Source organism: Bombus vancouverensis, chromosome 8 (assembly GCF_051014615.1).
Source record: "Bombus vancouverensis nearcticus chromosome 8, iyBomVanc1_principal, whole genome shotgun sequence".
NCBI classification, from domain to species: domain Eukaryota; kingdom Metazoa; phylum Arthropoda; class Insecta; order Hymenoptera; family Apidae; genus Bombus; species Bombus vancouverensis.
In genome coordinates, this window is record NC_134918.1 from 15,663,020 (window position 1) to 15,689,627 (window position 26,608).

At 43.8% G+C, this 26,608-nt stretch overlaps 2 protein-coding genes across 6 annotated transcripts in view; one reads left to right on the forward strand and one right to left on the reverse strand.

Moving 5' to 3' along the window:
* The window catches only part of LOC117157416 (uncharacterized), a 39,926-nt gene that overhangs the window by 5,008 nt on the left and 8,310 nt on the right, over nt 1-26,608 (reverse strand). Inside the window, exon 3 of the mRNA XM_033335479.2 lies at nt 17,157-25,118. Within this exon, the coding sequence (XP_033191370.2) occupies nt 22,372-25,118 (2,747 nt within the window). The 3' untranslated portion in view covers nt 17,157-22,371. The remainder of the gene's footprint in view (nt 1-17,156; nt 25,119-26,608) is intronic.
* On the forward strand, nt 582-16,304 carry MESR3 (misexpression suppressor of ras 3). Of its 5 annotated transcripts, none has more exons than XM_033335566.2 (4): nt 582-1,101; nt 13,597-13,863; nt 13,946-14,158; nt 14,247-16,304. In XM_033335566.2, exons 2-4 carry the CDS (start codon nt 13,603-13,605, stop codon nt 14,583-14,585), a joined length of 813 nt encoding a protein of 270 aa, XP_033191457.1. In that variant the 5' UTR covers nt 582-1,101; nt 13,597-13,602; the 3' UTR covers nt 14,586-16,304. The 5 variants fall into 5 exon arrangements, with proteins under 5 accessions (XP_033191457.1, XP_033191451.1, XP_076477047.1 ...); XM_033335560.2 differs by having other exon boundaries at nt 585-1,097; XM_076620932.1 differs by lacking the exon at nt 582-1,101 and adding an exon at nt 9,426-11,171.

The window sequence follows — 26,608 nt, forward strand, 5'->3', positions numbered from 1 at the left end:
TTGCATTGAACGTGTAGCAATAATAACTTGGAACGCTATCAGATTTCCATCGACTTTCGGTCGAAATAACAAACAGGAACGTGGACAAAATCGACAATATCGACGCGGGAAAAATTGCGTGTTTCTGTTATCATTTTTCTGCGTAACATATTTCTAATAGTAATATTTTCAGGTATGCAAGTAAATATCTAATTTTCAATATGCAGAAAGATAGTAGAGGACAAACACAAAAAGCAAAATGCGAGTGAGCTGGAAGTTAGAACACAAAGTTAGAACACACTATGAACGAGTTTATATTCAAAGGATACGTCGACAAAAAAATGGATATATTTGGACGACGAAAGACGAGTATAAAAAAAAAGAGAGGAGACATGGAAGAATAGTAAATTAGCGAAGAAGGCGTGCGTGAACACGAACTGTGTCGAACGTCACGACACGAGGCATTGCATGATGCGCGATTAAGTACATGAATTGAGATTCGGACGTGCTGGTGGCCGGAGCGGTTCGCGCTTCGCGCGCCTCCACGGTGGTGTTCGTTGGGAATTCTGGGCAATTCTGGCGTTGCTCGCAAGGGTACGCGCGCGGTCGAGCAACTCGATTCGTCGGAGCTGCGCCAAGCTGCTCCTCAGTCTCCACGACTCCGCGAGGAACCTCGGTCTACAGTCTATCGTCACTGTTCGTGAGCGTCGTTTCGGCAGAGTTTTTCCGTCGCTTTCGCGTTTCTTTCAGAATTGCTAGCACACGAATGTTCCATTATTCTGTCCGTAACCTATCTCTTGTTCTCTTTTACCACGTCGCCGAGTGATAAGACTGAAAAAGAGGAAGAGAAGGAGAGGAAGAGACGGGAGAAACTCCTTTCGACGTGGATTCACACATCCTCTTCGATTAATCGACTCGTTCTAACCCTAAGCGAAGGAGTCGCTTCTCATAATCGGTGGATCAGGTGACGCGCGTCGATCGGTGTATCGAACGAGCTGTCATCGTGGCAACAGCAGTCATGCACGATCGACGCGTTTGAATCTTTCCCGTGTTCGTCCCTAAACGTGAAACAGGATTTCGAGACCCCCAACCTTTCGCGGATTACTCTGCACGGACGTGTAAGTATGTATATCATTTTCTTTGACACACGCATTTATGTATGTATATAAATTGGTACTTAGCCGACTAGCGGCAAGTTTGCCGAAATATTTCGAAATGTCGATGGAGTAAGATGTCGAGTTTCGAGATCCATTAAACATATCTTTGACAGATTAAACGTGCGTAGACGTATCGACGACGCTTTGAACTTCGAAAATTAGAAGAACGAGGAACATCGGCGTTCCTCTGGAAAAGGACGCAGCAACGCGACCGATCCGCCTGTCTACATTACTAACAATAAAGAGAGAGAAAGAAATATCACTGTTATAGACGGTAAATCGCGAGAAACGCGGCTGTATTTATGTCGATACGTGATGCGAATTTCACATTTTGGTTGCTCCTTATAAACATTAGATAGACCGATTCTTCCTGTGCATTCTGTGACTTTGTTTCGTACTTATATCGAAGAACACCCGGACTATTTCGATTACGATCACAAGATTCCACAATACCCATTGCAGTAGGCAGGTATCCTAATTTAAAACGATGTTTATTTACTCATTCATAGGATTTGAAAAATTGTTCACGTCCCGACCGCTGCATTAAACCACCTGTGCGCGTTGTTTCCCTTCGATTTTGTAGATTGTAGTTTCAGTGGATCGCCACGACGAGCGGTTACGGGCTTATCCCGGGATCGAAGATCTTCGGCGCGTTAAACTCGTTAGGGGAACTTGTCCACGCCTACGATTAGTTTCCGTTAACGAGGATAACAAAGCGTTCGGTTAACCGTAAATCGTTGTTGTCGCTACGCGCAGGAGTCGTAAAGTTGAATACACACAGAGCGTGCGTAGTTTGCGAGTTCAATTTGCACATTCGCGCTCCATCAAACACGTATCTTGTTCTCCCTTCTCCTTTAATTCTTTGGTAACTGGGAGAAGACACTGAAAATCCTTTTTGAAAGAATTGCAGAGGAAAAGACGACGACGGTGACTTCGCTTCTTTCTCGAGAGAAGAAAAAGTCTGTTACTTGAAATCAGAACGCGGGAACAGAAGCAAAAGGGAAACGCGATTACGAACCGTAACTCGGTGTTGCGCGCACGTTAAATCGATCAATGTCTACCCATCGCACGCCATTCCGTTACGATAATTAATTTTCGCGCAATTCGTACGCTCGATATCTCAACTCGATGAAAACGCTAACTGGGAAAATTTGAAATTTGTAATTGCAGCATGAAGAAAGAGACTCGTAATCGTTTGACTGAGCATATTTATTTTCGTAATCCGTTGAATAAAGTTCACGAGCAATCCTTGGAACGTTGGTAAGCGTTGGACCGACTTAACTGCGCGACAGGGAAGGAACGCAGAACCGCGAAATCGCTTAACTAATCACGCGAACTGACTATCGATAGCATACCTGAAAATTAGAAGAGTATGTCAGGCACACGCAGCGAATAAATCGTATCGAACGTGACCGTTTTTTCAATGAAATTCGTCGTACGTATAATATTGTTTCGTAACAAGGTGAATATCGTTTCGTTCCCACTTTGATACAAATTCTCCGCTTTTCTTTTTTTTTTTTTTCTTTTTTCTTCTTTCGAACATATAGTACGATTCTTGGGAAAAAGGCGCTTATATTAGGACGATAGTTTTTTTGAATTTTTAAGAAACTCTGTTGTTCCATCGTGTCGTCGCCATTATCGTCTCAATACAGCGTGGCCGCAACGAACGATAACTTCTCATCGATGTGGATCTAGATTTTGACAATTGACGTCAATTCGTCGTAGTCGCGTTGATGTGTTCGTTTGTTTAGAGTGCAAAAATACGCCGCAACGGAAATGACGCGGCTGGTAATCGCAGGTAAAAAACGGAAAGTGGAAATACTTATCGAGCGAGTCTAAGTTCGAAAGAAACAACTTGAGTTTTTCCAAGTGCGTTTGTTCGCTGTTACGTGAACATGTCGACGCGTATATATACAGGGTGGTTGGTAACTGGTGGCACAAACGGAAAGGGGGTAACTCTACGCGAAAAAGGAAGTCGAAAATACAGAATAAAAAATTTTTTTCTTTTTTCTTTAATTTTTTTTTAAATCTACAGTGAGGTCCGTTATAACGAGACGCGATAAAGTGCACGCGTACCGACCAAAAATTCAAAGTCGATTTTCTCGAAAACGAAGCCTCGAACGAAAAATTTTTATTCCATATATTTTCGACTTCTTTTTTCGCATAGAATCATCCCCTTTCCGCTTGTACCACCAATTACCAACCACCCTGTATATATATGTATGTCCACTATGTAACACGTACGAATATAGTAATTAGTATTTTGTGTGTGTGTGTGTGTGTGTGTGTGGTTGTGTGTATACTATATACATATACATTATTACATATATGTAACATGGCTGCTCGAGTATGAATCTCGCGCGGTCAGAGAAATCAGGAATCTAGAACTTGGCGAGAGAGTAAGAACCGCACGATTCTCCGGATATCCGTTCACGCTACGAGCAATCGAAACCCGCCAGCCGAAGCCAGTTCACCCACGACATTGAAAGTTACGATCGGGGAGAAATCGGATTGCGTTTTGCCCGGCTGCTTGCTTACTACGACAAGATTAATTTTGCGTTAACAACGGTTACGTTTATTCGCATTTCCGCATTACTTCGTTTCCATTTCATTTTCCTGCTTTTCCTCTTATCTTCCTTTTTACATCCGATATCTGTCTCTAAATACTATCCAAATACGGACGAGGTATCTCGTGCTCTTCGCGAGTTAAAATACGATACGCGCACTTATGTTATGCAAAAGTCCGAAGCAGAGAAATATAACGACAAGGGGGCAAAGTGAAAAGGAAAGAAAAAGAACAGAGAAGAAGAGGCAATGAGGCCCAGGGCTCTTGTCCGGTTCATCGACCTATCGTCCGGTCTCCTTAGCCTCTCGTTCTTCACCTTTCTCCCGACACTTGGTTTCTCTTTCTCTCTGTAAACTTTTCCGTTGGTCCCGAGTCGCTTCCCAACCAGTGTAGGAATCTCGCCTTGGTCACGGTACGAAAGATACTCGGATTTCGCGATGAAAAACATGCTCGCGACATTCGACCAGTTTCCATATTTCTATCATAGAACGTATAAAATCACTTTTCGCCCTAAGAGCATGTTCGTAACTTTCGCTTACGTGGTACAATGGGCAAGAGATACCGATACAATTTCGTTTGACGACGAGACTTTGTCCTTCCAAACGATACAACTTCAAAGAGACATTGTACGAGAACCTTTCGAAGAATCAACGTTTCTCAGTTAAATAAGTACGTACGTAACTGGTGGTTATCGCGCTGTGTTCGTAACATCCACCACTGTGCTCACATTTGTCTTCGCTTCGTCTTTTCTTTAATTCTTTGATTTAATTAAATTCTTCTTTTCATTAATTTCTTCAAATATTCTTTAATTTCTTTAATTTAATTAATTATTGCGTAACTGTGAAGTTCGTTCTTTATTTTTAACGGTTACACGCGTCAGACATATGCATAGGTAATTGTCGATAATTGTATACCGGTGGGTTCATGTTTCAACCGAATCTCGTTAAGCATCTTAAGGAAAAATCTAAGGTCTTCGAGTTATAGTGTGCTGTTTCTTATCGAATATTTCGAGTAAGAGAGGTTTAACGAACGAAACCGGTTTACGAGGCTTTGTCCACATACAATCAATAATATCGTCGATATTTCAAAGTCCTCAACATCATATGGTCGTATAATATTGACAACATCGTATCGACGATAAATATTGATTCTTTTAGTTAAGAACCTTGAAATATTGACGATATGTAATATATTACTAATCTTAGAGCACCCCAAAAAATAATATACAGGGTGGTTGGTAAGTGGCGGTACAAGCGGAAAGGGGGTGATTCTACGCGAAAAAAGAAGTCGAAAATATAGAATAAAAATTTTCTTTTTTAATTTTTTTTTTAATTTTTGTAAAAATTTACAGTGAGGTCCGTTATAACGCGAGACGCGATAAAGTGCACGCGTACCGACCGACAATTCAAAGTCGATTTTCTTGAAAACAAAGCCTCGAACGAAAAATTCTTATTCCATATTTTCGACCTCTTTTTTCGCGTAGAATCACCCCCTTTCCGCTTGTACCACCAGTTACCAACCACCCTGTATATATTTGGAATTGTATCGAAGAAAGACAAATTCAACTTCTAGGCGCGGTTATCTATGTACGAAAGTAATCGATGGTTTATGTCGTACAACCAGTACGACGATCATAATCTATCACAGTGAGTACAAGTTGAAGTACGATCTTTTATCGTAACATTTAAATATGTATGATATATACCTGTTGGTTCGTATTTTAGAAGCGGAACGAACAAAATTCTGGTTGTCATAGAGGTTTTCCGCTTATAATGATACGTAGTAGACGCGATGTAGATAAAGAGATACAACCTACTTGTCTATGGTCGAAAAGGGCTGTTCATTTCATTCTTCTAATATGCCCGTTTAGAATGGTCCTGCGTCAAGTCGAAGTGTTTGTTGGTGCAGCGCGTATAGATAGCTATACACGTGCACGTACATACCGCTACTTGACATTGATAGTGGAACAACTTAAAAAATGTACACTTTAGAGAAGAAACTTCTTAATATCGACGTTTTTGAAAATACCAAATACAAGCTTTACTAATGCAATTGCCCTCTGACACAAGACTGACGAAATTATAAATACAACGTTCTACGCGATAAAAATAGAAACATCTATTGAGTTGCGTCGCTATCAATGCCAAGAAGCGATATTTACTTGTATACGAAAGACTCGAACTTATATCATTCGGCGCACACGAGGGGAAAGAAAAGAACGAATACGAAGAAGATACGTAAGACGATGACTTTATCAGCACTTTGAGCGTCCATTTTTTACTACTTTTACTTTTACCTACGTTTCCCCTCTCTTCTTCTCTTGCGTTTTCCAAACTCTTCTTCTCGCGTTCCAGACTCGTAAGATCGCGGCGATAGAGTTATTGGCCTCTAAAAAACGAGCCATTTTTTTAATAGATGGATTCTACGCACATTTTAAAATTAAACCGGTTTTACGACGTCCTCCGCGTTTGGCAGAGCCGGGCGAATGAATGAACAACGATTCCGATGAAACACATTTATCGTCGGTTTAAGAAGAACACAACCAACCGAAGAAGAGCCATCGCCGCACATTTTGCATACGTAGAGTAGAGAGACAAGTCTGCTTCGCCTCGCAATCGATGCTTCGCATTTTTTATTTCAACGAAAATAACCAAGTTTGCTTTTTTTCAATTGTATCTGTTGCCTTTTGTTTAACCGTGAACAAACCAAATCGAAACGTAGCAACGATGCAGAAACGACTGTGTACGAGTTAAACAGACACAATGACGGACACAATCTGTACGCATACACGTAGCTATATTGTCCTACGCAACCGGCTCGGTACGCCGGAGCAGTATGTCGCGTTTCGTTTTCTCTTTCATCCGACTAAAAGGGACTATGACCCTTAGGGAACTTAACATCTTTTTACGCTATATTCGATAGAAAGAAAGAGAGAGAGAGAGAGAGAAAAGAAGAAGAAGAAGGAAGAAAACCACCGTAGACTTAAATTCGAGCGCGCGTGTGAACATCTGGTCGAAGATATTTTGTTAGTTTACGAGTCTTTTTAATTTATTTACGCCATCGAAATCGTTTGTCGTCGAAATCTGTTCTACTAGTCGTCCTGGACTTTTGACAGAATAATTAAGGAATAAGATAGGCAAGGACATTGATTATCTCCATAAGTGATAAATTATCAATTGGAAAATATTTGCTATGGAAGAGATTGTCTCTTCTTCTTACGAGCGAGCATGGTGCGTCAAGACCCTAAAACCTCGTTCGAAACAGGAAGACTGACCGAGAGGACAGGTTGGAACAAGGTCGAATTTACGATTTGTAGGTCGGCCGGTTCAGCCTCCGCTGCTAAAACTTAATATACAAGTTTCTTGATCGACGCATAGTCACCGTAAACGTTATCTAACGCGAGCGCGATAACGATCGAATCGCACCACGAGCTACTGTTAAAATATCGAACCGTACTGTTTTATATTATTTGGCTGTTTCAAAATGATATTACGTGTAAAGTTGTATCTCGGACGGACACGCGAACTAAAGTGACCGGTTAACTGCCGTGATCCTGGTATACGAGCTAATGAATCATTAACGGTTCTGTTTGTCCGTTAATGCCTCTTAACTTAACCCTTGGGAGTCTGTTTCATATCCGGTTGACCCAAACCAGTCGAAAGCAGACAATACTCGTGACGCTTGCGTCATATACGCTTACATATACTTGTTTGTTACATATTTCGTTTAGGAATCTTTGCGAACGTAAAAGACCGCGGCTTGGGCCGACTATACAAATTCCAGCGCTTTATTTCCTTTTTTCTTACCGCAGTCTCGCTACTGGCTTTAACGTTCGCTACAATTGTTCGCGACACGACGTCAAGAATATATTATCACCACGGACTAAAACGACTTTATGTAATTTCTTGTGAATTCACAGGTAACACGGATGGTATTACAGTCACTACCGGAACAAAAACGATTTCGTATCGGTTGCACGTTGCTTAATTATTCTCGCGCCGCTTTGTGCTTGTCGTTATTAGGAAAAATGCAGCAGAAACCGCGGAAGCTCCGTTCGAAGCGCTATAAATATAGCGCGGCATAAATCGGCTCGAGTCGGTTTGAAAAGGTTCTGCGTATTAACGAGTCTAGAAAGGAAAAAGATGTATATCTGCATAAGGAGAATCCTGACGGAACACGAATAACTTGGCTCGCGTTCTCGCCACTCCGCGTTCGCGCGATTCTCACGAGATTGCCGTTTTAATCGCAACTTTGATCAGCGTCGAACGAAGTAAAATAGGATCGGCGCGGAAACTGTTTTTCCTAGACATTCGGCTAATCAAGCATCGAAAGGAGAGCTGAGCAGAGAATAAATGCTACTCGCACGACGTCGCGTTCGCCGAACAATCGTAGACACACTCGTAGAAGGTAAACGATACGGGCTGGCCCTGAAGAGAGCGTTATTATTTTTCGAGGACGATAACTCACGTTCCGTGAACGTGACCAGACTGCTAGGCCGGACATTTGTGCAGACGGAACGTTTCGTTTGCGCGTTTTCGCATTCGAGTAGACGAGGGAATATTTCCTATAGTCTGGCGGCGTTCCGAGACACGCTCGATCGCCTTCGTTTCCTCGTTATACGAACTCGCGCGCGAGAATCGCTTCGACTTAAACAAGATACCCTGCCGAGAGAATTCTAACGTGGCAGAAGGAACTTAACCCTAATATGGCTTGTACCGAACGGAACAACGAGTCGGCAGAGCGAAAAGCAGTCCCGTTAAACAACCGATTGTCAAAGAGAGAAAGGAGGTAGAGAGAGGCGGGCAAAAGAGAGAGCACGATGTTTATATTCGAGCAGCATTTTGCGAATATCGGAAGGAGAATCGAATAACTATGGACGATGGTAGAGGAATATTTTTCGTCCTAGCGGCAAGCGGTCTTGAGCAACGCCAACTCTGAACGATAACCTGATGCATAGCGGACGATGACGTCACGCCGAAGGGCAGCTTCGGAATCGAGGTTCTTCGCCTCCAGCCTCCCCTCTGCCAGGATAACCTGTTCCCAGAACCCTGTTTCATCGATCCATCCTTCGCGCTCGAACTCTCAAACTGTCGTCGTTCCTACGTGAAAACTTGAATATCTTCCTTGGCAAAGTAATCGTACGCGTATTACGCGTCGCAAACGGATAAACGAGTAATCGTAGATGATCACGCGACGGTTTCAAATTTCGTTCTATCGATCAGTTGAAACGATATCGTTTCGTTGACGCGTAATTTGTTTATTCGTCTATTTAGAAAATTAACGAGCACAAGCCAGCTGTTATGGTACGAGAAAGAGGAGAAGGAATTACGGTAGAGAACAACGATAGATGCACGACGAAGGAAACAAGAAAGAAATACGAATATACAGGGTGGTTGGTAACTGGCGGTACAAGCGGAAAGGGGATGATTCTACGCGAAAAAAGAAGTCGAAAACATAGAATAAAAATTTTTCGTTCGGGGCTTTGTTTTCGAGAAAATCGACTTTGAATTTTTGGTCGGTACGCGTGCACTCTATCGCGTCTCGTTATAACGGATCTCGCTGTAGATTTAAAAAAAAATTAAAAAAAAGAAAAAAATTTTTTATTCTATATTTTCGACTTCTTTTTCGCGTAGAATCACCCCCTTTCCGGTTGTACCGCCAGTTACCAACCACCCTGTATATGAGGAAAAATATAATTGGGCGGATAAAGAAAGTCGATTTGTAATAACGCGTTAGGAGTTAGATAATCGCAACATCGATCGCCTTAACTTACGGTAAGATCGGGAGAAGTGATCGACTCGATGGCAGATACTATTTGCATATTCTGATGACGGAGTAGCAAAATCTGAGATCGCTCGAGAAGAAGGCAACCCGGAAGAGGACCACGGTATTGTGTAAAGAACGTGAACGAGATAATCGTGAATTTCTCAAATTTCTCAAATTATAACCGATACTGCTATACTCCTATGAATCGTTACGAATAGTTACACAAGATGAATCGTTGATCGTTAAGAGTGAATAATCGCTTGGCGATATTACGCAATTAACCACGACATACGTTAACAACGTTCGACGTTCTTGCTAGTTTTCCGTATCAACTTATGAGTATGCAAGCACCTACGTACCACATATGCATACGTACGTGTTTGTTAGAGAATGAGAAACTTCTTACCGCTTATATCAATAACGATGACTAATTGCGTGAGTAACATGTAAACACGTGACGAGAATCTACGCGCATGTTCTACCGCGTTTTTCGATACGTTGCAAATGTATGCGCTTCACCTACATGGGCGTTATTACGCGTATGGAAGCTGATGCTGGCGGTAAATATTAACGAAAAATGAACGGGCGAATAAAGCAGAAAAAGGAATACGCATGGGTACCTATATATATATATACTATATATGTACGTATATATAATACATATGTATCTGGCGACGCAATTTCAAAGACATCTCACATTGTCCGGTTGATATTCAACGAGGGGACTCGATGACTAAGAGACTACGTAGGCGGAAACAAATCATCAGCTCTAAATTGATATCGCGTGCATTCTGCGAGATAGTCGACGCTCTTATCGTCTTTGCGCACTGTCTCTGCTTCTCACGAATCGCCAACTAACGACGCGATGATGTTCAAACGTCGATAGCCTTTATCAATGGTATCGTCCATCGATAAACGTTTTCCGTTTACATCGCTTTCGTATAAACCTCGCTTGCTACGTACTCGATGTTCGAGTTACGAAAACCCTTTTGTATCTGTTACTTTCTCCCGAACGATATTTTGAAAACACGTAGCTACATATACAGAGTGCTAAGAGGTTCGGTCATCTGTAGCGGTGATCGTGACTGTATGCGTACAAAGAGCTGCATGCGTAACCGACACGTGCACGTACACCACTCTCGTTGTTAGACAAGCGAATCAAGAGCTTTTCTGCGTAAGCTCACGCGTCTCGATTCTCTCTTTTCGCGGCCTGATAATCGATAATTTGCAAATATTTTCATGCATCGAATGCGCACGTACGGTGGCATCTCGTTCTGGTTTTATCGTATACGCGATGTACCACGTTTACGGATGTTTGATAATACGTGAATCATCCGGAAATCATTAGCAAAAAAATGTAATAAATATAGATGTGCGTGTTTACGACACGATGCTACTACTTACATTTGACGCGTAACGAGCAACGACTTAGGTACTCGTTATTGGACTCGTCCGTCCGTCTCTCGTACTATATTTCCATTACGTAACTCGCGAACTACCGTAAGCTATCATACTGGAATCAGTAGTATACGCAGAAGATAATCGATATCAAAATACCGAGTTGATAAAACTGAACGAACTCGACAAAATATGTGGACGATTTCTTTGGGGTGTAGCCAGTTGTTGACGAAGATGACGGCATGCCTCGTTACGGCCGTCGTTCGCAGCTCTGTAATAATTACGATACTTGTTGCTCACTCATGGTTAGTTATTCGAGTAACACGACGCGACGTCTCTGCCGTTGCCCGTCGTTATTGCGTGCAACTTCTGTGGACAACAACTACGGCTATACCAGAAAAGTCCGCACGTTTGATAATAATTCACAGAGACGCAGACCGATCTCGTTGCTCTCTATAGCCTGAGTTTGTTGAATGGCTGGCGATCGATCGGTGGGCGCGCGAAAACCTAGTTGTATGAAACATATATGCACGTATGAAACACGTATGAAATGAATAAACGCGAATGTCCACGATGTTTGAACGCAGCCTTGGGTAAGCGTAATTCGCGAAACAAGGGCACAACGAAGGTATGTAATAACGGACAATAGTATGCGGCGAACAATGACATGACGCGAGGAGAACTGAAAAGAGCTTCGTACGTCCGAAACTGTTGGTTTCGGGTTTCGCTACGTTTTACCAAGCGTTTATCGTGTTTCTATTCGCAGCGTCGAACGTTCGTCGCGCATCGCAAGAAGAACGACGCGACTGAAAGATGGAGGCAAAGAGATAACGGAATGGAGAAGAAAGCGTTCCGCGTGAGAGAGATCCGATATAAGTGTGACAGTTGGAAAGTAGCGATGGGAATGATGTCATCGTACAAATTACGAGTGTAGACAATTTTGCGGAAAGTATATCTACATAATACGCTCGCATTAAGATTAGTACAAATTATCTTGCTACTTACGCGTGCAGCTTCATACGATTGTAAGAATAATCAAATTGCAATTATTATACGAGTGTCGAAATATTCAAATGTACGTACAACACGCTATCGATTTCTCCTTTCTTCCGAATATCGTCCTCCCTGCGATGATCAATCAATAATCTCTTTCTGTAAAATCGTTTTTGCCGACTATTCCCACGAATTTCCTGCGCGTATGCACACACTCCACACATCCGTGTTCGTCAAGTTACGAGTAGAAACAGGTTTCGTTGCTGCTTAGTTCGTCAACGTACGTTTTCTTTCGTTTTGTTATAATCACCGATTTCGATTCGTCCTCAAGATTTTTCTAGGATGGGAGGACACAGAGAATTTTGTACCCACGGCTGCGAACAATCGGTCGTCCCGTGAGAACGCGAAAAGAAACAGTCCGCGAACATACTTATCGGCAGTTGATCTACGGACAAAACCAAGAACCAAGTTCTTGCCGGTTTAAAACAATGGTGCATCCTTGTCGAGCGTGTTATATCGTTATAGATAACGTAGATAATGCGCTTCCGGCACGCACAATACGTTTCGTATACACTCGCACACGAACCGCCATCTTTCTATCGATTCTCCTTTCGATTCTCGAGCGTGTAGGAATATCGTTACTCGAAGAGCGTAAACTAAGTATGCGGGCGTGTCACAGCGGTGAGGGCGGGCAGCTACTACAATAACAGTATAAGCATAGCTTTGCTCAAATTTTCTCTAATTTTTCCTTACGTCGCGCGTACCTAATACATATGATATACGCATTACGGAGATGGAAAGAAATCTCGTAGAGACTGCTCTCTGTCGCTCATCGTCACGCGCTGCTTCACATTGTTTTCTTTCTACGTATGACATTTTCGGCCTATGCGCGCGCTTAACTTTACGACAGCGTCGAGTTCATCGAAAACGACCATTCCTTCCAGAGGTCCTTCTCCCACTTTCGCGGTAAACGTAGATACGTAACGTATTCTAATATTGGACGAGACGTCGATGTCAAATTTTAATCGAGAGGCTGACACTTTTATCAGGGAATTCTTAACGATGGGACCGAATAATGGCATCGCCCGTGCGACGATGCGACAACCCATGCACTTAGACCGTGATTACTCACCCGACTAACTCGTTAAAGGCGTCGCTGTGATCGAATTAAGGTCGGACAAGAGTGGAACTTTTCTCGCCATGATTAAGTGGGTCGTTGCTAAAACGTTATTGGTTGATTAGCTTTATCCATGCTACTATCGGACGGTGTGTCCCTTATGTTTCTCACTTTGACTGTGCCTCTCGCATTTCGTATTCGATCGAACACGTACCATTTCGTTCTTTAGCGCAGAGAACGTGTCGTCGCGCCATCAACGTCATCGTAATAGTCGCCGTCAAATTTAACCCGTGAAGAAGTCAGACGGAGAGGATCGAAGGAATAATCGTGGATCGTGTCGCGTCATCGATTTCACCGATGGTGAAACATTTCGTGTAACATTTTATCTAGACGCGGTCGATCGTCAAAAGATCGAAAAGATATGTGAGAAACATTCCCTGTTAACTCGGAACAAACGAACGATCGAATGACAGAGCACTGACATGGATCTTGGTACTTTCGTATAATATCTGTATTGTTTTCGTTTGGCTTCTATTCCGTCTCGCGAAATAAACAAGAGGGTTGTGGTTATGGGCTTTCGATTCCGATCGAACAAGTGCAATCGTTTGTTTGGTTTTCAGGAAAAGATGAATGCCCCGCCGCCGGTATACGCATCTTCCTGCCCTACGTTACAGTCGAACCTGTCGCTGCACAGTTCTTCCTACTACAGTGAATACAGTGGAGCTGCGAGGAGGCGATTATCGTCGACGGGAGAGGCAGACACCTCAGCCACGTCTAGCTATGAAGGTAGCGATAGTTCTGAAAACAGCGACGAATCGCGTTTGGAGCCAGTGAGCCAGATGGAACGGGAACAACTCGAAACGTTTTTCAGGGGTTTGAAGTCTCAGGTAAGCGAAGCTGTGTGTGCTCTTTGCCAAAATGCAAGTGTACGTATTGTATCATCGTTTTGTTTCTTTCGAACGACAACAGGTGTTCGTTTGCGAGTCGTTGGCCAACTTGTATCTGGGAAGCGCATCGCAAACCGAAAGATGGGAGCTTCGGTTTACCGGCATACCCGTGGTAGTTTTGGATCTTGGAGAAACCCGATCGAGATCCAAGAGGCGGATTCAAATTCTGTTGGCAGAACGTGGCACTTGTTTTACTCTTTGGAGGGAGACCATCGACAATTTGTCGTCGTACAAGGTAAAAGACATGTTGTCGGTCAGCCGATCGGTAATTTATAAGTAATTCTAAACGACTAGAGTTCGTTTTGAAAAATTATGTTTCGCAGGTATCGGGCCCGGCTTTTCATACGATGTGTCTTTCGTCCGATCACACGCGCCTCGCGGGACTCAGCTTCGATAATCCGAAAGCCGCGAACGACCTTTGGCAACACATAGAAAGACTCGTTTCTTGTCCAGAGAACATTAGTCTCTCGATACCAGGGAAGAAAAAGAAGAAGCCCGTGCAGAAGAAAGTGGTTTTACCGGCCAAGAGTAATATCAGCCAACCCTGTCAATTTCAGCACGTGACGAGCGTCGACGCTGCCGATCGATCCCGATATTTTTCCCTTCAAACCATGGTGCCGCCTTTGAACGAGCTAGAAAATTCTTTGGAAGCAAATTTTTGAGATAACGAGAAGCCGGGCAATCGTTCAGATTCGTAGAGTTGTTCAGATTCTGTCGCGTTGCTCGTTCATCTATTGCGCCTATGTTCTAGGGATCTATGTATCCGATAAGATAAGATTACCTGAAAAATATGGCATATACCCTTCGAGCTTTCGAGGACGAACAAAATCAGACGATTTGCCAGATCTATCGCCTTTCTACTGCGTTTTATCTCGATATATAATATCGCAGAAGAAGAAAGCAAAAGGAACGTATCAATTGATCTTTGTTCTTCTGCCCTTTCTCTTCTTTTTTGGTCTTCCTTCTTTTCGTAAGACTAAAAAGAAAAAACAACTAATCAGAAGAAGAAGAAGAAGAATCGTTATGAATCTCGATCGCTCGGAGATGCCTGAGAAGCAAGAAATTCTCGAATCGAGAAGAAGAAAAATCAAAACAAATAGCCTATTATTCCTTCTACTATAATCGTAACTTTCGAAGGTTTGTGTTCTTAAGAATATCGTTGAATTCAACGATTTTGCTCGAAGAAGCACAACCCATGGTACATACAACATCTCGTCTTTGAAATACTTGGTGCGAGTTTAAGAGTTTATTTAAGAGTTCTTGTAATAATATTCTCTTGGAAACATTTGGCATCCATCATTAACGAGCGATGCCACGCTCATTTCGATCGTTGTCTTCACATTTGTCGTTGAAGTTCGCTGTAGTTGTATCGTCAGTGAGTTTTATGCGGCACGACGAATTAAAATGTTAATGTTATATACGAGTCGTTCTGAAATTTAAAAAAATTCCCATTTGAACAAATTCGAATGAATTCAATACATGTACGTACTATATATATATATATACTATACGTAGTGTGGGTGGGATATAAAACACGAGTCGAGGGAAGCGAACAGAAAATCGAAGGCATTTTTCAGATTTTATGGATTTTTATTGTGTCGCATCCTAACGGTTTCACGACAAAATGCTTCCTTTTTCAATAACGCGTTCGAATGCTCAGCCAAGAAATTTTATCACTCTTCCAACGTAATGCGTATCGAACTAACGAATTCTGTCCGAATAACGACTACGATAAGACTGGTTTTATCATTCGTCCTATATTTAGAAAAACGCGTTAAACATAGACATGATAATGATAATAGCGTTAACACGTATCTTCGTTATTCGACGTTGATCGTTACCACTAACCGTTTTTCGACATGGGACTTTTGCTGCTAGACAGAGTTTATTAACGTTATTGGCATCGATTAATAGGGTGTGAAAAAATGATGGAAGAGAGAAGGAAAAAGAAAAGAGAAAGATAGGAAAAATGGGAGAAGCGTGGTTAAACAGTATGTTTTCTGTTCCAAAGACGCGTAGTGTCGTTGTTGTCATCGTTAAAGCGTATCGTATAAGGAATATCAAGAGAATAATTAAATTGTTCGCGCTCAAGCATACCGTTAATCTATTTATCGGTGAGAAATAACTATCGAACGTGTTTGCCTGCTTCAAATCACTAGGGATTTTCGGTGATGATCTCTAAACACTTGATTGTATGTACGAAATAACTTCGATATCGACTAACGTATTGATTTCTTTGTCTACGACTGTGATATAAATATATTTGTATAGTTACATTTACGTAATATGTATCCGCATTGGTTAATCATTTTGATATGTAAGTTTACGACCATCGTTTCGCATGTAATAATTATGCTAATAAATAGTAAGTTTACGTAATAGATATATCGCATTCGTTTGCGTCATTTTGTCATATTTTATGCAACTGGTATACTATATGTAAATATGTACTATCGTACTGGATAGAAGTGGAAGTAGTACAACTTACTTGCAATTACAGAGAAAAAGACGACGAAAGACACAATTACGTATGTATTTGGCAGCGTAAGGGAACGAAGTGTCTAAAGAGGACGCAAGCAAGCTTCGACAATTATTGTCTCGTTTGAACCGATGCCGCGCGTCGCGAAACGTACGTCGTACATAAGTAAATAGTGTGGAAGACTACGCGAAAGATCGGTGGGTCGTCGTACCCGGAACCAAACGACACTTTCCACGCCGTTCGAATCGGTGACTGACTTTCTTTTCGTATCCTACCTACCTAGTAAGTACCTAGATGTCGGTATACGTCGAAACGCACTAGTTTTGAATCGTTTCGAATCTACGTTAACATTCTTCTCGCGCGGGTCGTACTGTACTGCATTCACTAGACGTAGACCGTATGAGACTTGTGACACGCGAGCAAGAGTTTGCTCTACTCGAGCAGGATGTGATTTCCATTCCACTTTCACCGGTGGGAAGACTCGGTGACGATCGCGTCGAATCTGCGCTATTCGCTTAAAATTAGTTTAATAAGGAACGTTCATCGCTCGTACGAAAAGCTAAGCGATCGGTAGTACGATCTGTATCTGTATTCCGTATACGGAGGACAAACCGCACAACCTGGAGGAAATATATGTATGTACGAAGGTTCTCGAACGGACAAGAAAGAACGAAAAGAGGTCGTGGAATTCCATAGAAACGTGTAAACACTTGGGTCGCGTGCTATCACGTACGTACTGTATTCGCATACTTACATCTTACGTCGATCGGTGAGTCGCGCGTGATAGACTTTGAACTGTGTATCGCGAAACTTTTGACGCCGAAAATACGAACTTGCTGTTCGTTCGTTGAATGTTTCGTCGTGCAAAAACTATAGCTGCCGGTTGCTGTGACGCATATAGTCGTGAAGAAGGGAAAGAGAGGCAGATGAAGGATGCGTGCGACAGGAAGCGGTTGGTGTACGGCGGATGAGAGACACGCAGCGATTCATCGATACGAGGAAACGACGAGTCTTCGCGTCGTCGGTGCGTCGTCGTCAGTGTGTTTCTAGAACTCACGTACTACATACATATTTCGTTTCTTTGCGCGAGCTCTAAGCCACTCTCGCCACCGCTACTTCAATTTCTTGATCTCGTGTCTCGTTTTGAATCAGCAGTATCAAAGTACAAGTACTAATTGTGTAGCGTGAAAGTTTCTTTGGCTTGACCGAGTGAAATTCGCGAAACCGCGTTCTAACCTACTAGAAAAAGCGTATATAATGGAGACGCAAATGCGCTTACGCAAAGACACGCACGAAGCCGTAAATCTGATACGATCTGAAGAAACTGTCGATCCCGCTGTTTATCCGTACGACACGGCGGAAACGATTTACGATCTCCATCTTTTTAGAATAACATTACTAAGCGATTGAGAATTACCGCGAGCGCGTTTTCAACGATCTTCAACGATCGAGTATCTAGCGAGAGGACTTTACTTGGTTCACGAGCTATACACCGAGATTGCGCGATCGGCGGCGAATAGGAATTGGATACAAACGCGCAGCGCCGTTCGACTTAACGACATCTTTTTCGACTCGTTTCCATCGTCAGATCACTGCGAACTTTTAGTAACCATGCGATTCCCTCGATCTCGGTTTGCTGTTAATTCGACGTCGCAGATTTATCACGTTGCGATTTCATTGATTAGAAACGTAAACTTGGTTGCAACAACAGCCAGGGATCTAGGGAAGTAGCAGATGTTGCGTGGGTTCCAGGTACCAGAATCGAAGCGAGGCTAAAGAGAGCCTCGAAGCTGAGCTCGGAAGGGGCAGGGAGAGAGGTATACGGAGACACCGATATTGGGTTAGTTTTTACAACTGGTTTCTAGTTTCCACAGTGGTGTAATGAGGCCTGTGCTTCCCGTGTAGACGTAGACGAACATCACGTTCCAGATTATAGTTGCGTCGCGACGCGGTACGACGCGGTACGACGCGGCGCGACGCGATACAGATCAGACAAGGACGAAAACGTAGAACGAAGAGAAACAAGCCATTTACCATTATTAATCATTGATCAGTGTGTTCGTCGAGTATTAAAAGATTCCATCTTGAAGGAATTCGCCTGGAAATACACATACATCCGATGCACCATCGATCGACGCCGACGATAAGTGAAACAATTTACGTGTATACATATACTATATTGGAATCGATCGACGAGCCTGGTGTAAATGACAAGAAATAGACAGTTTGCAGTCAGACGCGTTAGTCTTAAGTAAAGGGCGGAAATACGAGGAAAACAGAAGGGAAGGATGCGTAGGATACAGCGTGCTACAACAGGATGGAAGTGGCGCGTACGATCGGCCACAAATGGCAGAACAACTTTTTCCACGATTCTCCTAGAAATAAATATAACGTTCTTCCGTTTGATCTAAGCTCGGATCGTTTCTCGGTAAACAGCTCGACGCGTTACTAATATAAGCGCAGCCTTTTCGCTACGCCGATTCGCACGTGTATAAACATAAGACTCGAAGACGAGTGGCGAAGCTGGAAGGAGATCCGCGTTGAATTTTTGCGCGTCGAGTCGGTGAGTATCGATAATACCCACCACGTCGCATCCACTGCTAACGGTAAGATAATGCCGCGAGCTCATCCCCGCGCCCATTTAACTTTTATTAAGGTGGTGACGGGCATGACCTTTCCTCCATCGTGCCTCTCAATCAACGCGCATCAACGTAATGTTCGTGCCGGACATTTTTCTCACGTTCCGTATCTTCCTTTCGGGCCCTGAATAAATAATCACGGTTTTAAAGTGCTGCTGCTATCGAGTCTCTTCCCAGCGGAAATTCTTCCCAATCGCTGTAACCAACCGATCCTTTTAATTGTACAATCTCGTTTTTAACCCGAGTCGGTCGACCCACTTTTCACACCGGTTGCTCGTGTTCGGTAATCTTGCCAATATGTTGAAAAATCGAACGAATCGTTTCGTCCGTGTTTTTCTCCTTATCGTCGATCGCACCTACATCGACGTTGAGTGGTTATTACAAGCGAACCTAGCTTAACCTTAACTTTGTCGTTGACGATGGTATCTGCCGTCTTTGCTTTCGTCTTTTACAGGAACGAGGACAGAGAGCAAAGCGATAATCGACGGTTCGATGTTCGCTGTTTTCCCAGCGATGGAACCCTTTTTCGTACGTCGATTAACATCGCGTTCTTCGCTCTATGTTCTACGTTCGATGACCCCTTTTCGAGGTTTTGAAGCAACGAGTTCTAAAAGCGATCTCTCCGTTGCGATCCGTAGAAACCCCTCGACGAAAGGAAAAGAAAGTTAACGACGCTACGTGTAATACGACAAAGAACGAGCGGATTGTTAATTGTTCGATTATGTGGAGTCGATAAGAATCAGCAGCGGCTAGGTCATGGTGTGCGGATCGATGGGAACGAAGCTGTAAGAAGCTGTTTCGAGAAGAGACATGTGCCGCGGTGTATCTGTAGTCGGTGCTCGTCGGTCCTACGTGCCGGTAACGTTATTTCGTCGACTTTTTTCTCGGCATGTCCATGTACACAGGGTTCGATCCCCTGTCCTCTCTGTGACAGATTTATGTTATCGACATTGATGCTAAATTACGCCATAAATTAGCTTTAAATTCGTACTTTCGATGCACCTCGACCTCCTCCTTCTACTCGTCCCGATTCTTCTCAGCTTTCCGCCTTCCTGTCGTCCTTCGACGTAGCTCTCTCCTCTCTTTTCGTTTTGCGTACGATATTACTTTGTACAGGTACGAACGATCGGTGAATCGGATCGACGCTTCTCGACACACCATTTTGCCATTTCTGTTCGATAGGTCGGAAAGGATGGAGGTACGTCGTGGCGACGCATCGCGCAGGACGATCGAAAAATTGTAACTTTTGATTAGAAAGAAAGGGGAAGCTTACTTCGAAGGATCGAAAACTGTTCGAAGTAAAAAGCGAAAATTAAGGCACGTTAATGCCGATAAATCGCGATCAAGTACCGTTTCAACAGTTTCAACATTGCGCGAACGCTGTTCCCCCCGGAGAACCTCGTTTCGCCGATAAATCATTCAATGGACGCGCGTAATCGATCGCCGTTTCTTTCTCGATCCTAACGTATCAACGATGGTCGATAAAAATGACGCGACGCCTCGTGACCGATCTTTTCCTCCCATCGGAAACCGAAACGTTCGAAAGCAACTGGCAAATAAGTCTGGATAGACGCTTGCAAAAGTAGAAATTATAGTAACCTATAATGCGATAATTTATTGATAAACGGAAAAACAACAAAACGTGTGACCGTCAGGTACAATTCATCGTACGTAACATAGTACACACTTATAGAGTACGTACGAAAACGATGCTCCGAATCCGTTTCGCGTACACCTTTTATAATATCGAGTACGTGACCCGTTACGCTGCCACGCACAAACCATCGTTTTTACTCGTCGTGATAACGACCGGACATACAGTCACCGCCGCTACGATCGTAACCAATTTCAACAAGTAAATAAAACGATTGAAATACGAAGTTGGATATTGGTGTATATACGATAAGCACGATGACTGATAGACGTAAGACTAGCGTTAATAATACAATACGAACTGTATGCGATGGCAACGTCTATGGAAATCTGACTCTTATCGTGAGCGTGAGCGTGAGCGTCAACGTGATCGCGAACGCGGATGTAAATATTTGCGTAGAATTAGTAATCGATGATCTGGACCGATCGAATCGCTTATAAAACGTGCATGAGTCACATCGATCGGAAAAGCGGTAATCGTGTATCGACGTAACGATACAACAGATATATCATCGATCGCGATGGTTGTGATAATAATCGATGATATTATCATACGATATTGCGATAAATACGTTTCATGGATATCTTGCACCTTTTCACGTGTACATCCAAGTGCATGTTCGAGCTAGGATCGATTGTTTCGAACAGGAAGAACGGTACCAAGTGAAAAGACTGTTTCGCGAGACGACAATCGGTCGTGCAATAATTTACAATAATAATTTACGCGTTGAAAACAGTTCTAGGTTGAGCGATCCGCTGATTCGTCACGACACGCGACGTATACAGGCTGGTTGGTAATTGGCCGGTACAAGCGGAAACGGGGTGATTCTACGCGAAAAAAGAAGTCGAAAATATAGAATAAACGTTTTTCGTTCGAGGCTTCGTTTTCGAGAAAATCGACTTTGAATTTTTGGTCGGTACGCGTGCACTTTATCGCGTCTCGTTAAAACGGATCTCACTGTAGATCGTTGTCTCGGTGGAAAAATTAAAAAAAAAAAGAAATTAAAAAAGAAAATTTTTATTCTATATTTTCGACTTCTTTTCTCGCGTAGAATCACCCCCTTTCCGCTTGTACCACCAGTTGCCAACCACCCTGTATATTTCACTTATACGTATACATGCGCGCATATATCTACGTATATGCGCGCATGCGTGTATCAATAATTTATACGCATTTATTTTGTACGCGCGATCGTGTGTGTGTACATATACTGGCACATTAGAAATTGGCGCGCGTTCTCGTATCAAAGACGAGAGACCGTGCTAGATCGATAGATCGCGGATCTACCACGATGAGCCTCTGCAAAGGTGATCGCGTAATTACGTGACAAAGTAATTGAAAATAATCGAAGGAGATTCGATCGTTGAAACGCGAGCCAAATATCCGACAGATTACGATCGAACGAACTCGCTGCGGATTCGCGTTTGCGTATTCTTATCGTTTGCTATTTCGATTAGCTCGCGGATATTTGCTGGTTCGACCGATTCGAACGTGATATTTGCTCGATCGAATTTCGTACGATCGAACTTGTCGTGTTCCGTATAAAACGACGTTCGCGTTTATCGTAATAGGTGTGTGGAACCTAGAGCCAAATCGAATCTCGATTTCGTATTGATGCTTGGAGCGTATCGTCGCGTTTTGCAAGAAAATCCGTTGACCTGTCTGCGCGAACAGTCTTAATTGGCGTTGATCTCGATCGTGGTCACTGTGTTTCCTCGGTGTTCGTCTTCGGCCGCGGAAGAAGAAGGTGGTACGGTGAAACTTGCTAAACCGCTCGCTACCAGACTCATCAGATTATTTTGCCGAGTTTTCGCGAGCTTCTCGGCGCGCGCCTTTTCTTCCGTCTTCTTCTTCTCGATCGCTGCTGCTGTCGCGCTGTTCCTGTTTTTCGTGTTCTCTTGAACGAATTGCTCGAACTTCGACAGTTGTCTCTCGGTGACGCTTTCCGGGATCTCGTTTCCCTCTACCGGCACGCCGTGCTTGCTCACGGTAGGTTTGTAAGTCTTCACCTTTGAATGGCCTTGAATGATAAGGTACATCGGGCCACGGATAGGTTTGGCCGGTTGTTTATAATGCGAGAAGATGGGATCCGTGGTCAAGCTCGGCATGGTAGTGATCGGAGGAGTCGTCGAGTCCGGAGGACGAACCGAGGACGACCCGATCGATATCTTCTTCCGGCTGTCTCGTTCCTTCTCCCGCTTCTCTTGTTCTTCCATTTCCACTTCCATTTCCACTTTCTCTTTCTCCTTTTCTCTGTCTTCTTCTTGCTCGTTCTCGTCGGCCGGCGCCTTTTTCCCCGAAGAATCTCGGTCGTTCGTTTGCAAATGTCGAGTGTTTGCGTCGACAACGGCCAAAGCCGAATTCTCGACCGAGGACGATGAAGCGGTAGGCAAAAAAGGAAGAGAAGTAGGCGTGGGAAGGATAGACGTAGTGGTCTCTGGTACGCGAGATCGATGCCGATCGAAATAATGATCCTCCGTGGCGATCGAGTGCGCGATCAAAGTCGAAGTTCGCGGTGGCGAATCGATGAACATCGAGGGCAAATTCTGTAACTGCGGCGGCGATCGATGCGCGCTCGACTGATCTCCGACGATCGATGATCCGATATGATCGATCGTTGACCTCATGGGCGGAGGCGGTGCGTGCATATGTGTCATCGGCGGAAACATCGACATCGAGACTGGAGCTCGGAAACCAACGGTTGGACGCATGCTATCGGCAAGGTGCATCGTCCCATGGTTAGGTCTACCCTGTGGGTGCATGATCGAAGAAAGAGGAGCTTGCGGTGGTGCAAACGCGAGCAAAGAATCGACAGGATGTCGGGACGAAAACGGCGCCATCGTCGAGTGGAAATGCACCGCGTGGTGCTGCTTCTGATAGGTCGGCATCAATTTGTTCGGTAAAATGGCAGTGGACTGAGAACTCTGTGGAAAGATCGAAGACTCGATCGGTAAATTTCGAACTGGCTGAAACTCGTTTTTCGACGAGCTTTCGATTCCCACTTCCGTCCCCATCGTCGTCGAATTTTCCACGAGACCGGCTACAGCGGTGGTTTCCGGCGGCTTCAATTCTGAACTCGAAGCAGCATGAGTGAACTTCTTTTCCGAATAGTTGGCCGGCATCACGACCGCCACTTGCCCTTTTTTCGTCTCGTGCGTCGTCTCAGTGTCCAGGCTATGGGGCGAATTAGCGATAACGATGTGCATTTTTTCGGACGATCGAGTGGTATTCCGTTCGTCCGTATTTTCCTTTTTATCATCAGCGAAATTTGACGTAGAGGTCGTTGTAACGGGTGACACCGTATTCGACGAATCGACCTTCTCCTTTTGACCTATAATCACATCCTCGTCCTTGTTGTTCTCTCCGTCGACTATTATATTTGCGTTCTGTTCGATGACAACTTGGTGATTCGAAGATGCCGCCGCGACGTGGTGATCGATTTCGTATTGATCGTGAGAGTAATCGGTAGTATGCCGAATGGATTGACTAGCGTCCGATATGGTCGACGTCGACGACGGAACACCGTTGCTACCGGTTGGCCAGCCGCCGGATAAAGTTTGCGTCGACTGATAAATCAGATTGGACTTTTCGAAGGAAACGGATGGCGTGGTCGCCACGCTTTCGTACTTGAGCTTCGTAGGCTGCGACGGCGAAGAACCGTGCACGCTCTTGATCGTTTCCACTTGCATAGAGACAGTTTGAAGCGGGCTTTTGCTTTGAGAAAACTTGGACAAAGTTTGAGACTGGAATTGTGATTTTCCCGGTTGCTGCTGGTTGTAACTTTTCGATGGAGGTTGCGAAGCGTAGAATTGTGGGTCCTGAAGCACGGGTCCTTCTTCCGTTTGCGTGTTGTATTGTTGCTGCTGTTGCTGCTGCTGCTGCTGCTGCTGCTGCTGCTGCTGTTGAGTAGACTCGACAAAGCTGACGATTTTGTCCTTGTGAGTCAACGGTGGTGGTAACATCATCGTGTAAGGTTCTGTCTTTTGATTGTAAAACGGACTAGGATAATAGCTAGCTGGTATCGATTGAATTCTATTTTGATTCCTATAGTCGATCGGCCCGTTTCGAAAGTTGCTCGTTCTCACGACTTTCGGCGGTTCTGCACCGGTGCTACCGGTGAAATCGTTTCTATACGGAACATCCTGATGATTCGATCTCGTGAATTTTGGCCCGTCTACGAATTTCAAAAACTGTTCCGCTATTTTGGGGCTGGTTTTCTTCGCGGTAACTCCCAAAACGAGGACGTCGCGTTTCGCGGATGGCTCGGTCGTGTGAGAATCCAGCCAATATTGAACTCTATCGAGCACAGGAGGAACATAATCGAAGGTCGGATTGTTCTTCAGAGGATCTCCACGGCCAAGCGGTGTCCACTCGTCGTAATCCATTCTTGGCGAAAATACCCGCGGCTTGCCTTCATTTTGGCCTGCAAACAAAATATTTCGATTCACTTGGCTGAAAGACGAAACGATAGAAACGCGTGGAAAATCTGAATAGAACGCATGAAATACGGGATGGTTGGTAACTGGTGGTACAAACGGAAAGGGGGTGATTCTACGCGAAAAAACAAGTCGAAAATATAGAATAAACATTTTTCGTTCCAGGCTTTGTTTTCGAGAAAATCGACTTTGAATTTCTGGTCGGTACGCGTGCACTTTATCGCGTCTCGTTATAACGGATCTCACTGTAGATCGTTGTCTCGATGGAGAAATTAAAAAAAAATGTTTATTCTATATTTTCGACTTCTTTTTTCCTGTAGAATCACCCCTTTTCCGCTTGTACCACCAGCTACCAACCACCCTGTATATTTTCGAACGAACAGCAACCAGTCGTATCGTACGATCAATCGACAATCGACTGCAATCTCTTTGCTCGTTCTAATCAAAATCAACTAATTCTATCAATCCCATTGCTGTACAATCTGGTTCCGTATCAACGAATTTATCAAACGAGTTAAAGCGACGCGTTATAAGACGCAACAGTGGATGAATAGGACGCGGTGACGTTGCCAAACGTTTTCGCTCAAAGAGGAAAAACGATATCGATTGTGCGACGGCGCGACAGCAGAATGATTTCTCTTGTCCATTTCTGCTTGTAACGATCGTTGATGTGCTTTAAATAACCGATCGTCTCGACGCGACAGTGCAGTGCAAGGAGAAAACGCGAGCTCTGCAAAAAAAAAAAAAGGAAGAAAAAGGGAACGATGGTTGTCGCGTAGAGATGACCTATGGGGATGGCAAAGCGAATATGTCTCTCAACGAATTGGTTCTTTTTCTCGTTCGCGTCGTCCACTGTCACGAACACGCACGTAGGGATAAAAATGTATTTTATCCAAGTTCGTTGTACGCGCTTCAGAGTTGCAAGGATTCGCGCGAGCGATAGTAAATTGTTTGCAGAAATAACTACAACTGCGGTCGGATCGTGTTCGTTCGTGTCATGCGACTAAGGACGACGCATACACGACGTTCGAAATACAAAATACGTATACGTCTCTACTTTCTCAAAATTATCGCACGAGTGTCTGGCCAAACAAGAAATACTCGCACACGATGGTACGTATACATAGGCGAAAACGAGCAAACGTAAAGCTTGGCCCAGACTAACAGACAATTATCCACGGTCAAACCGCATGTGTTGCCCGCGGAAAATTCGCAGAAAAATCTGTGTATTTGCACTGCCTGGCGACATGTACACTGTTTACAGATAATCTGTCAGTCTGGACCAGGCTTAAGTATAATCGTCTAGTACGCCTGATTTTTATTTTTCGCCGGAGCACCTTGCTCCATTCGTTGACAACTGAGCAAAGATTCATTAAGGTTAAGTACTTGCAGTCCCTGCCATCGTCGGGACAAGAGGAACGAATTTCTTTCGTGTCCCAGATTTATTGTCGCTAGTTTCAAATCACTCCTATTAAAA